The sequence below is a fragment of the Aythya ferina genome (assembly GCF_964211825.1).
Source record: "Aythya ferina genome assembly, chromosome: 1".
NCBI lineage: Eukaryota > Metazoa > Chordata > Aves > Anseriformes > Anatidae > Aythya > Aythya ferina.
This window is the reverse complement of record NC_140296.1, coordinates 22,179,523-22,192,802: the sequence shown is the minus strand read 5'-3', so window position 1 is coordinate 22,192,802 and position 13,280 is coordinate 22,179,523. Positions and strand designations below refer to the sequence as shown.

At 45.1% G+C, this 13,280-nt stretch overlaps 1 protein-coding gene across 3 annotated transcripts in view; it reads left to right on the top strand.

Moving 5' to 3' along the window:
* The first annotated feature begins 1,182 nt into the window (after positions 1-1,182).
* The window catches only part of FLT1 (fms related receptor tyrosine kinase 1), a 108,233-nt gene continuing 96,135 nt past the window's right edge, over positions 1,183-13,280 (top strand). For 2 of the 3 annotated variants that reach the window (XM_084529134.1, XM_084529132.1), the window contains exon 1: positions 1,183-1,448. In XM_084529134.1, the coding sequence (XP_084385260.1) occupies positions 1,391-1,448 (58 nt within the window). In that variant the 5' untranslated portion in view covers positions 1,183-1,390. The remainder of the gene's footprint in view (positions 1,449-13,280) is intronic. The other variant, XM_084529133.1, reaches the window with a different exon arrangement.

Genomic DNA, 13,280 nt, shown 5'->3' with positions numbered 1-13,280 from the left:
ATCATCTCAGACTCAGCACGTACTCAGCACCACGTAGGTCAAAGGCAGGGACATCCAGTTCCCTCAGCTCCTTCCACAGGGAGCCCTTGGTCCTAGGGGGTCTGAGCTGTCAGGATGCCCAGTGTCCTAGTTCTGCCTGGTCTGTCCTCTCTGCTCGGCTGTTTTCCCAGCTGCTGTCCTCTCCTCTGGAGGAGGTGATGTCTCGTGAGTCATCCTCTTCGGGAAAGAAGCTTCTGGGTTCTTTCCCCACGGTGCGAGCAGATGAGGGGGAAGGTATCCATCGCTGTTTTGTTTTCAAGGTCTCAGCTGGGAGCAGGAAGATTGGAAAACGCAGCCTTAAATTCTTAGCGTAGGGTGTCACTTGTGAATGGGAGTCGGGCAGAAGCATGCAGGAAGCATTCTCACCGACTTTAAACTTGAAAGTTAAACAGCTCTCGAGTTAAAAACAACACCAACTTCTCATCTTTTTTGTTGCACAGGATGGTCTGGTGGGACACAGGAGATCTGAGCTCTATTTCTGGCTCTTGTCACCAGCTTCCTATGACCTTGAACTGGCTGCTTGTGCCTCCATTTCCTTCTCCTTAAACTGGGGGTGATCACATCTACCTGCCTCCTGCAGATGCTCTTGAGGCTTACTTCATATTGTAAAAATATAGGAAGGGATGAAATTGGTCAGGCCAAAAACCTGCCTTTCACCCCATAGCCTTTCTCTGGGGATGAATGGGAAGATGGGGCTTGAGTTTTGCTGCCAGGCTCCCCGTGGCCTTTCCCAAAAAGAAAAAAGAAAAAAAATCCCATACGGACCACACGAGGTGAGAGCTCAGGGAGGAGAATTCCCTTCCCAGCTCAGACCTGCACGTCCCAGGGGCAGAGAAAGCCAGCACTGGAGCTGGCAGGGCGGGCTCCTGGCACATCCTCAGCTACGTTTGCTCACGGGGAAGGCAACCCCAGGTCCCGGGGGGGTTCGTGCCCCCCCATCGGGGTTCGGGGAGACCCTGGGGGAGCTCCCCCGGCGGCTGCCGTCGGGCGGGGAGAGGGCGTGCTGCCGGCGGAGGATGTGGGGCAGGGGCGAGGGGGGGTGAGAAGGGGCGGGATGGGGGTGCGCGGCGAGGGGTGGAGAAGTTATAAATCAGCGGGGCCGGGGCTGGCCGGGGATTGATGTCCGCGGGAGGTGAAGCTGGCAGCAGGGCGGACACTCCCTTTCCGCGGGCCGGGGCGGGCGGGGAGGGCTGTGGGGCCGCTGGATGCTGATCCCTCGCCTCGCCGTTATCTCCGCCACCGCGGGAGGAGCCCGGCACCGAGGAGAGCCCGTCGGAGCCCAACCGGCTCCTCCGCCGCCGCCTCGCCTCCGCGGGCAAGGGAAGAGCCCTGCGTGGCCGCGGGCAGGACCATGCCCCGCCAGCCGCTCTCAGGGACCGTGCTGCTGGCAGCCGCCCTCCTGCTCGCAGGTAAGGCTCCGACGACCCCCGTTGTCCCCCCCTCATCCCTCTCCGGACAGCCACCGGCTCGCCGCGACGTGTCCTCCGCGGGGGTCCGAGGGCACCTGCCCCTGTCCCTGTCCCCCCACCCCGGGGAAGGGTCCCGGGAGGAGATGCTGGCTGTTTGGAGAGCCTTCCCCCAAAATCCTAAGGCAACCCGAGGAGCAGCCTCCCACCCGAGCCGTGTCCGAGCCGGTGCATCGCGACAAGCAAACAAGACTCGGCTGCAGGGCAGGCTCCTTTCCAGCCCGCTTTGTTTCCGAGGGTCAGCCTCTCCCAGCCCTGCCCGTTAGGAGGAAAAGGTGCCCGTTTCCTCGGCCAAAAACCCCACGGACCGCTGCCTCCCAGCCCCGGGGGCATCTCCCGGAGCCGCCGTACCGCGGGCAGGATGGAGCCGCTCGCCGCGCCTGCATCCCGCAGGGCTGCGTGTGCCGGGATGGGTCGGCGCAAAGCTTTGCTTTTCCTCCCCGAGCTGTTTTTTTTTTTTTTTTTTTTTTTTAAATATATATATTTTTTTTCTTTTCTTCTCCCCGAGTTGTTTTATTTTCCTTTTTTTCCTCTCTCTCTCTCTTTTTTTTTTTTTTTCTTTTTTCTTTTCCTGAGAGAGGAGCCGGCCGCGCAGGGTCGGAGCTCCGCGATGGTAATCGTGTCCCCTTGCCTTGCCTCGCCGGTCACCTGGGAGCAAGGTGGAGTTAGGATGGTCCCTCGGCACTTCGGGGCAGCCCTCCGGGACCAGATCCCTGTCCCCACAACCTTTCCCCGCATGGGGTCTCCAGGTGCTCCCGGCTCTTCCGCGCGAGCTGCGCGCAGCATCTCCGCGCTCGGCGATGCGAGCAAATCCCGGGAGGGGGCGAGAAGGCAAAGACCCAAGCGGGTGGACGTGGACTGGGGCTGCTGAGCCCCGCTGAGCCCGTGGGAGCCACCCGGGGCCGTGCGGGGCCAGGCGCGCCCCCCCGGTACGGAGCTGCCGGTGCTGCCCGGGGGTGGAAGCTGGCGGGGCCGCGCCGCCGGGACGTTTTCCGGCTCGGGAAGTGCTGATTCATCAACTTTGGTATAGATATATAGGTATTCTTCTTCTCCTTCGTCGTCTTCTTTATTATTTTTTTTTCCTCAGGAAAGTGCCGACTTCCCCACATTATTTTTCTCTGCCAAGGAGGCTCCTCTGCCCTCCTTGGAGTAACACTGAAATAGACACAGGCATGGGACACCCACCCTGGCTACAGGAAATGTGGGTTCAAATCCTTGCCAGGCTTCCTTCACAGCTTGAGCTTGAACTTCGGTGTCCCACTCCCACAAGGGCTCCCGCGGTGCCGAGCCACGCTAGGGCACCGGCTTCCTCTTTCCTGTCGGAAAGGTTTCCCATTGTGAAAGCTGTGGCAAACCCACTGCCCTGGGAGAAGGTGGACTCCGTGATCTGTGCTGTACGAGACCCTAGTTCACCTTCCTGTTCCAGGGACTGTCGGGCATGTGCACCCTACACCAACTCCAATGGGAAAAACCCAATGGGAAAACCTTGGTGTTCTGGATTCTGGGCTGTGGGGACGCACGTCCTGGGGTCAGCTCAGGGCCAGTAGGCACTGGAGAGGAGCTTCTCTGCTGTTCGGCTGAGTGCCTTTGCAACTGGTTTGCTGGAAACTTATATTTCTTTCCTCCCTTAAAACTATGAGAAATTGAGCTCCAAGTCAGAATTCAGACTTTTCCAAACTCTTTGATTTTTTTTTCTTCCTTTCTTTCTTTCTTTCCTTTTTTTTTTTTTTTTTTGGAAAATAATCCTTGCACAGGTTTAGTTGGACATCCCATATTGGTTGATCATGTTTCTTCTAAGCCAGTAGTAAAACTCTCTACACTTGCATTTGCATGGAGCATTTCAAAGCCATCGGTGAAGTGGTGGGATGTTCTATGCTATGCGACTTTCTATGTGCTCCTTCACATCTCATGTTCCTTCACTGCTTACCCGAAACTCTTACTGAGGCTGTTCAGCACTTCCCTTTTTAAGTGGTCTTGATGGACTACTCTTGTACTTCAGTCTGCGGGTGTCTGCTGGGCTTCCATTTACTGATAGGTACCAGAGAAGATTGACAAATGAGTCAGTGGTTCAGGAGTTACCACAGAGAGTTTCATAAGGAAGAGACAGAAAGAGATCTTCTAGCTTGTTTATGGCTATTTAGTAATTCAAATTTCCCCAAAGCAACATGCAAATTACAAGCCGTAAGAGTTCCCATTTGAGAAATGACATATGCTTTAACATGGGAGTGTTGGGCACTTCAGCCCCCTGATATTTCTATGCACATTTGCATTTTAACTATCAGGGAAAGAACAATATTTTTTGTCTCTGTTTTTCATAGCTCTTTCATATATTTCCTGTATAGTTTGTATATACGTATTCCACAAATTATATTGCACACTTTTATGCTAAAGACTGGATATGTAACGGTCAACATAAAAACTTTGGTGCCTTATTTAGGTTTGATCTCCCAATTGCAGACTTTATATCACAACAGGTTTATCACTAGTGCTTAGGAATCTGAAGGACTGGATTTAAACCTCAAAAAGATCAGATTCTGCAGGTTGGATCAAGGATTCTGTGTCCTCTTTCTCCAGAAACATGAGACAGATAAATCAGCTTTATTTCCAGCTGCCAACACACCTGCAATACCTCACAATTAGTGGCTAGAAGATAAATAGAATCTATTACAATCTTATCTGTGGACAGTGCTATACAAGCCTGAGTTATTTCAGTTGGAACTAGATCATCAAAATCTCCAGCAAATGATGGACTTTTCAATTTCATGGTCAGCTGGAAAAAATGAAGGAAGAAATTCCAGGTCAAATCTAAAAAGCGTTGAGGTTAATTTCTTACAATAACTAACCTGACTTCCCTGGAAGTGCTGTTCAGATTGAAGTTCATATGTTAAGGTTTCTATCTGATTTGACTACTCAGCTGAAACAGCTGTACAGCCTTGCAGCTACAGTGATCTAACCTAGGAGTAAGGCTAGAAATCTCAACAGAGTGCTGAAAAAATGGTTATCACACTTCTGGATTTTCATCGAAATTGGGCTGCCTTAAAAACTTCATACTACATTTGTGTTAGGCAGAGTTAGACACTGTTGTATAACACAGATTTAAAAACAATGCATGTACTGGCATGCTTTTTGGCATTACTAAAGAAAGTCACTTGCATCACTTATGAATGCTTTACCAAACAGGTGCTTTGCTCACATACTCTACAGAAATTTAGATTTCTTCCTCTTATAGGTGGTGTAATCTGAAGCAATTCCTTTGGGCTAAGCTAGCATGTTCCAGCTTTATGGCTCATGCATGAGGAAATCAGGACTTGGCATGTGCCTTCAACTGTGATCTTCACATCTAGAAGCACCCAATACATCTAAAACCTAAAAAAAAAAAAAATCATTACTGGGGAGACTTGGAGATTTGATTGTGCTTTTGATGATTGATGGTGCTTTTTTTATTTTTGGGGGGTTTTGTTTGTGTTTTGTTTTTTTACATGTGAACAATAGCAAACAAGCTGAGCCTATTTTTGTCAGATGCTTCAAAGACTCAAACCAGTAGCCCTTCACACTGTGTGGGTGTATAGGAGAAGAGGAAATTGTCCAGATTTTCAGGGCAGTTGCTGAGTCCTTACACTTTAATGTGGTTTGGAAACTTCAAGCAGAAATGTTTATCAAGTTGCTAGTTTTTGTGTCCAACTGAGATTGGGAAAGGAAGAGGCTCAGCAGATGAAGGTTAAGGTTCGGTGTCTCAAAAATACGTATCCAGTGGGGCTGCGGTGGGGCTTTATCAGCAAAACTCCTCCTTTGAATCCCCTAAAATTAGGGACTGAGGCTTCCTGTTGCAGCCCCAGAAGGCATGGAAAGCCAGACTGCTGCAAGAGTAGCTTTGCTGCAAAGCCCGTGATGCTCAGCCACCACGGCCACCTCTGCTCTTGGAGGGAAGCCTCTCCCCTTGGTGGGACACCTTCAAGCAGCAAACTGCTCCCTTCAGGCGTGCTTCAACTTCTTGTCCCACTTCTCCCCCCCAGCAGTCTTTTTTTTTTTCTCAATTGATATTTGTAATAGCATGTAGAAATGTTTCAGTGCATATTTGAGCATGAATTCCATCCGTGGACAGCACCAGCCTCTTTTCCCTTGGTCCTTGCAATGCATACTTACTACACATAGTCCTTCAACTGGGAAAAAAACCTTCCTCAAGTACTCCTGGCTAGGAATAGTCTGACTTCTTATTCCACCATGTGGGAATTGCTTATCCTAGAATTGGTTCAGGGATGGGCAGGAAGGTGTCCACAGTTGTATCAAGATGCAGTTCAGTTTCATTCCCCTGAGGCTAGAGGTCAGCACTGCAAAAATCCCTGTGGTTATATCATGCCTACTGTGACTGGCAGAATGAATTCATGCTGCAGCTAAGCAAAGTTGTAACAGATTGAGAAATACAAAAGTGTGGGAGAAAAGATTAGAAACTATATGTCAGAGGCACTATTGCCTGGAACTTAAGCCCTGAACCATCAGGATGTACGGAGAACTTGGACTGGAACTGTAGATGACTACTTCTTCTGTTTTATGCCATGTTTGGTGATGTTTGGTGGTTGTTGGCTTTTTTTTTTTTGGTGGCGTGTTGGGTAGAGATGTACCAGTTTTTGATGTGCCACTAATGAAGACAAGGAAGAGGATCTTGCTCATGACACATCTGTATTGCTCAAGATGGTGATTGATTCTTGCACAACGGTTAACCGATATATTCATCATCTTTCCCAGAATTCGGTTTGGTTTCCTTTAATGGAGAAGAAAGTTGTTCACGCTCAGATGACATGGTTTTACTGTCACTGCTGTTTTTCCATCAAATCAAATCCATCAAATAGCAAAATTGTTTGGTCCGTACCCACGGTGTTAAGTCACCCGAAGACAGTCCAGCATGATAAGATAGACTCATTTTTATGTTTATGTGACTCCAATATTTCTCTAGATGATAGAGATACTCTTCTAACATCCACTGATCTGTGACCTTAAGCCCTCTTGTTAAAATCCCTTTTAAGTTTTATTCTCACCCTTGGAGCTATTGCCTTGAAACAAGGTGTTCTTTACCACTCTAGCAGCTGGAGGACAAGGAAGTGCTTAGGAAGAAACTGTGTCCAGGATTTCAATGGGTTGAAGATGCTGTGGCAAAACAGAGCCGGGGACCCATGAGCAGATGTCTGCTCCTCGGAAGTTCCCTTGGGAAGCCCGTGCCCTGGGAACAGGACCCCCCGCTCAGTGCGTGGGGAGAGGCGAGGGATGAGCACGAGGGCGCTTCGTGAGAGGAATTCCACAATTTCACATAGCTCGCTTAAGCGTCCTTCCTGTGGGATTCTTCTCTGCCACGGGATGAAGGAATTTGTTCCCTTTGTTCCCATTGTCGTTCCTTCATGGAAAAACCTCTCATCAGGGTCACTGCGGACTAATGTTAACAGAGGCATGAGAGCTGCCATCCAAGAACAGACAAGGACTCTCTGTAGCTCCGCGTTGTGTCTCTGGTGGTGTCCAACATCTAGTCTTCAGGGGAGATTCAACAAACCTTGCAAGAAAAGTAGTTACCTCATAACATTCTCCAGAGACAATTTTTTTTGGAAGTGTGATCTCTAAAACACACTATGACTTACTAAGAGACCATAGGTCTCAGGGTCAAGGTAATAAGTTAGAGTGTGGCAAAATTTAGGTGTTGCCTATGTTTATGGCAAATGGATATACCATGGTGGAATTATATTGCATTATGCTATGTAATATCGATAATTTTCTTCTTTTCTCATGATGGTAGCGTTTGGAGTGGAAACCTACTTTTCTTTGTTCTATGCAGCACTGTAATTCACTTTTGTCCTAATCTATAAGTACTAATGGTTATAATTTCTCAATGTAAATTGAGCCATATACATGCTTACCAGAAACTTTCTGCATGTGTACCTACCATAAACTTTGTATTTTAGATCCCATTTAAATGTAATATGGATTTAGCCTCTTAACCCATTCATCAGGACGCAATTTTTGCATGCCAGAAAAACCAAACATGGTCCAATTTGCTTCATTAGTGCTGTCCTCACCTTGCCTGGTTTAAAGTCCAAAAGCCCACCAAGGCCAAATGGAGCAGTGACCTGTTTCACAAAAGCTCTCAGGCTGGTCCTCAGGGCAGCCCGTGGCAAGAGGGATGACTTCTGTAATGAAGAAAGATGGAGGATGGCCTCTGCATTAGTTATTTTCTCTTGTTTTGAGCTCTGTAATTCTGCTTTATAGGTTAAAGTAGGGTGGATGGAAAGTCAGTTTCAGCTCTGTCTCATTTTATTTTTTCTTGGAGTGTTATAGGACAGTTCAACTGTAATGATGGAGCATCGGAAATAATAATTGGCAGCCTTGAGCAAAGTGGAAATCCTGCAGTTTGCTCTAAGTTTTATTTAATTTAGTTCTGAATTTATTCCTGTGCGCACAGCTTAATGAACAGTACAGTCCCAAATGGATTTGGTAGGCCTGTGCTGCTGGCTGAGCCAGCAGATTACTGGCAGCCAGGCAGTTCGTCTGCTCAGACTTCTATATGAATCAATCTTCCCGTTCAATCCTATTTTATTGCTGAATTTGTCTTGCCAGGGAATCTGTAACAAATCTGAAGTATCAAGTTGGTAAAGAAGTTGAATCTGGTCAAAAAATTTACCCCATTAATTCCTATATGTAGGAATTTATAATGATTTCTGTGTGTATTTTTAATATGCTCGCTTTGCCTTTATGCCGAATCAGTACTTTCCTACAGCACTAGTTAATGGAGTAAATTTTCCTCAAAATGAAAGCATTGAACTGATAGTTATATGCTGGGACCTCTCAAGGTGGAATTGGAGCAGAGGGGCAGCAAGCACGGACACGTGTCCGCACATGACAGGCAGACCTGGTGGCCCACCACACCTATTGTGAATAGGGCCATGCAGGATCCTGTGTGCAGCACAGGCTTAGTTGTGCGTGGAGTTGTGAAAACATCCTCCCGGGTGAATTCCAGTGGCCAACCACACAGCATCATTTCTGGTGGAGTGGCAACTGCTTCTCTTCCACAATGACCTGCTGGTTTTCCAGTAATGGTCCCATTGGGGGTTATACTGGAGGCATTAGGTTATTCATTCAGATCCCCACTTCCAATTTCATATGCTCAGTGGGGGAAAATGTTTGTGACCATGGCTGGTTTAACTTCTTTGTTAATGACTTTCTCCTTATGTAGCCAATGAAACAAACACCTTTGTCACGTTTACTTAGGCAAGATACTGGCAAAATATTTGGCAAATGAGTGGCAAATATTGGGGGAATATGCTTGTTTATATTTACAGCTATTGGCAACACTGGCACAGTAGGGTTTGCTGCTCAGATGCTCTGATAAAGTGCTATCAGAATTGTACGCACTCTATTTTTAGGTACCCAGTGTTTTGCTTTGCCTCTATAACATCTAATCCTGTATCAGCATGTTTACACATTTGTGCACAGTAAGTGTATACATGCAGTAAATAAACTCTTATCACTTGCTCTGAGATCCAGAACTGAGCGGGGAAGGACACTGTCTGAAAAACTAGACACACACAACTTTCTGTACCTGTGAAGACATTTCTTGGTCAGTAACATGTCCATTTGCCCTGCTGTCTCTTTTAATTCCAGGGTATGGAGTCAGGGTCAGGGCATTTTAGCCTGCACAAGTCTACAGTGATAAACCTTATGCTTTTCAGACTCTGTTACAATGCAGTATCATAAAGTATCCCAGTTCTTTCATCCATTAACCTATACATTTTCTTGTCTGGATGTTACAACCAAGTGGTACTTTAAATTCCTAAATTATAGTTGAGATTCATCACTCTGAAGTATTCAATTCAGAAATCACTGGGTGTGTGTTGTGCAAAACATCAGACTGGATAATCAGAATGTCCCTTCTGGTCCTGAAAGGGATGAATCAACAGATTGATGATTTTTATGAATCAGTGCATATTTCGTTAGTAAACAGCTTTTAACAACTTTCTTGATCTTGAAAGCACTGAAAACACATTTCAGTCACAGCGAAGGCATGTGCAAGTGATGGATCTGTTGAGAAGTGAGACAGCTTGAACTATTTCTTCTGCCCACAGCGTGTTTCTGTTTGCCAGCACACGCTGAGCCTCTCTTTGCAACACAGCAAACAGGAAACAGGGACAAAGCCACCGTATGGCCCATGGACCTGTGTCTCTTAACCCTTCCCAGTCCCCATGGCCTGCAAAGTTCTGTTTGAAGCTTGTGTCACAAGCATACCTCCATGCTCCCTTGCAGATAAGCTGTCCTGGTTTCTTCTCTGCCAGCTGTAGGTGTGGCATTTGGATTTGCTTCAGAGACGTGGTGTGAAATTAGGTGTATGAAGGGCTGTGAGGCTTCCTTCAGAATGGGGCCTCGATGGCTCCTGAAAGACATGGGGATGCTGCTGTGAACTTTAGGGTGGCTCATGGTTTGGCACCATAGGTCTTTCTTGGAGGCTACTTCTCAGTATATGCAGTGGATACCATGCTTCTACCTCTGTGTGCAGGAGCCAGACCCAGGCAATGCAGACGAGGTGGGGGCTATGGCTGCCATGGGGAGGGACAAGTAGCTTCTTCCCAGCTACCAGCAGTCACAGAAGTAGAAAGCTTCATTATCCAGGGCGATGTCTTCTCTCTCTCATCCTGTGGAAGGAGCAGGCTGGACTTGCACATTTTGGGGCAAGAAAATATTTTTTTTTTTCCAGTCACTACTGAAACTTTGATAGAATTCTTCCTGGAAACTTTCTTGCAATTATTTCTTTCTAAATGCAACTGTTGAAGCTGATGGGAATTTCAATGTTGATTAAACTAGGAGGAAGTGTTGGTCAATACTTTTCCTTATGGTCAGATGTAAATTACAACTTTAAATAGCTCCTCAAAGTTCACCACAAGTTCCTTTTTCTCCCTTTTTTTTTTTTTTTTTTCTTTCTTTTAATAGAGTGATATGGCATAATGCTGAAAAAAAAAAAAAAAAAAGTTGTATTTAACCATAGAATGGACTGAAGTATCTTTAGAAGAGATGGTAATACAGTATCTCATGAAGAACCCTGAAATAAATAAAACTACCACTATCTCTAATGTTACAAAATGGAGTGAACCTATTCTCTGCATATGAGGATAGCTGGTGGCCGTATTCTGCTTAAGGTGCTTCAGATCGGTCAGCTCGTTTTCACTGGGGCACAATGAAGGTCAACTCTCTGGGTGACTACCATGCTCCTAACCATTTTGGCCAGACCCTGTGGTTGCTTATTAGTTGCACACGTGTGGGTGTCACTATTCCCTTCAATGAGATGACTCACAAGGAAGTGCTCAGAAGCAAGAGTAAAGTCCTGGGCTGCATTTGAACTGAATGACCCACATTTTAAGGAGCACAGAGAGGTGAAGACCCTATTAAGAAATCATGTGCATTCCCTTTCTACTTTGAGACTGTCCTATACAAAAGACATTTTTGCTGAATGTGCTTGAAAGGAGGAAATTATATTTGTTGGTAAAAATTACAAAGGATCAGTTATGTTTAACAAGCTTCAACACACGTGCAACCCCAACAATGACCAAAACAATTACTTCTTGATGGATAACTTTATTGCCCACAGATGGCACTTTAAACCCAGAAGGTCAGACTCCTTGTATACACTGAAGTTGCAAAGATAAACTGAACATTCTCCTTAACCTCTCGTGGTGCAGGTGAAAAAAGATTAGTCAACATGTTCAGGATATCTGGAGTGGCTGGAAAATCACTTAGCCTCAAATTATGAAAAAGAAGTTAAAGACCACCAAATGTGTTAACCTCAAGGAAGTTTCTAATAACTTCTATTATAGTATCTTTCTTTAAGACATAGAGCTAGATTTTGGGCTTACGTTTCTTAGCCAAGGATGACAGAAATTTAAGGTTTTGAAAGGAAATTCAAAAGTAGAAGCTAGAAAAATCAGAACGGAGGTAATAATTCAGAACATGGGCCTGATTTTGAGTTCAGCAGATCTATCCTTTTAAGAGAAACCAAGGTTTAGTGGAAGGTACATCAAATATGCATGGTTACTTGTTTATCTGCAGAAATGAACTCACACATCATACTGGGAAAATATATGCAGGTTCATTTGTTTTATCTTTTTATTTTATTTTCTTTTTAATTACTTGTAATCAGCAGTTTTGGTTAACAAATAATTCAAATTTGTTTACTTAATTCAGCAAAAGCATCGCCTTTTATTGCAAGGCAGAAAATAATTAAAGAAAGTTTGTTCTTTTGTTCCTTTGCAAATTACAGGTTATTCCTTCTGCTTTCTTAAAAAAAAAATAAAAAAAATGTCCTTCACTCATTTTAAATAGAATAACTTCTGCAGTCTAAATTGATTTTGCTCATTAAATAAGCAACCCTATTGTCTGACTTTCACATGTATCTAATAAGCCTTCCAAAACAAATAGAATACGCAAAAAAAATCACGCTTTTCCCTATGGGAGGAGATTCCTCAGTTATCAGGATTAATTAGTTCTCTTGCTGTCACACGAAAAGAAGTTGCACCCCCCAATGTAGGTCAGTGTGAGGGTAGGTTGCTGATGGTCGCCTAGTGACAGGCATAATGATAAGTGAACATGTCCTGTTGAGCCATGACCCTTCGGAAACGACAGTATCAAGTAAAATGCCTGGAGAAGGTTCAGAGAAGGTATAACCCACTTCTAAATATTGACAGTAGGAATTTCCTTGCTATTTTCCTTTCTTTTTCTTTTCCGGTAAACATGTCAAACTCCATCACATTTGTACTCTGCATCGGTTTTGTAGCATTTAAAAATGTAAGGAAGCTAATGACCCATGAATAGATAGGATGTCAAATAAAGCTATTTTACTTCAGACTTCGCATCTTTGCTGGTAAAAATACTGTCTAGCATACTTGCAAAAGCACCAATATTGGCCAGAAATAAGATCTTTTACTTCAGATTTTTGTCAGTGGAAAGCTAAATTAATGAACGTATAACAAATCTGATATGTCATGCCAAAAACACTGATGCGAGGTCTTGAATATTATGATTAAATACCGGAGTTGTGTCTAAAATGTACTCGAAATCCATGGTGAAATTCCGGCTTATATCAATGGGAGCAAAGTTAGACAAACACTAAGCACTCCTTAAAATCCCACCCATAATATTTACAAATACTGTGGTGTCTTTTAGATACACGTAATACGTGTAAAAGGGCAAAAGCTTCAATATTTATCCAGCATATCTGGCTTTCTTTTTTGCCTGCAGGACAGGGGTGAAAAGGTCTTTTTTTTTTTTTTTTTTTTTTTCCTTTTCATTCAATTTTAATAATTCTAAGGCAGGTCTTCTGACATGCACACTACCAGGCTCTCTTGTTCAGTATGCTTAATTTAAGACAGATCTTGAGATTTTCATGTGAACATCTTATATCAACGTAGAGTTACTAAGAGAGAAGTCTGTAACCTTTATAATGTTTTCTTGCCCTTCACCTTTGGCAGACTTTGGACACAACAGCAGCCCACGTTCCCAGGGCTGGTTTTCTGCTCCTTGCATGGGTCAGGCATGGTCATGCTGGTGCCTGGCTGGCTTTCTCCTGGGCAGGGTGCTGCTGGTGGTGCTGAGCAAAACCGAGCACTCAGCTCAGAGTTTAGCTTCTGATGCTAGGATGACAAGAGAAGTATAAAGAAAATGAAGGAATGTGCTAGTTTCATGTTGGGTAGCTTAGTTGGAGGGCACTGACAAATCCTGTCAACCAAAGAGCCCGAAGCTGTCTGAGCTCTT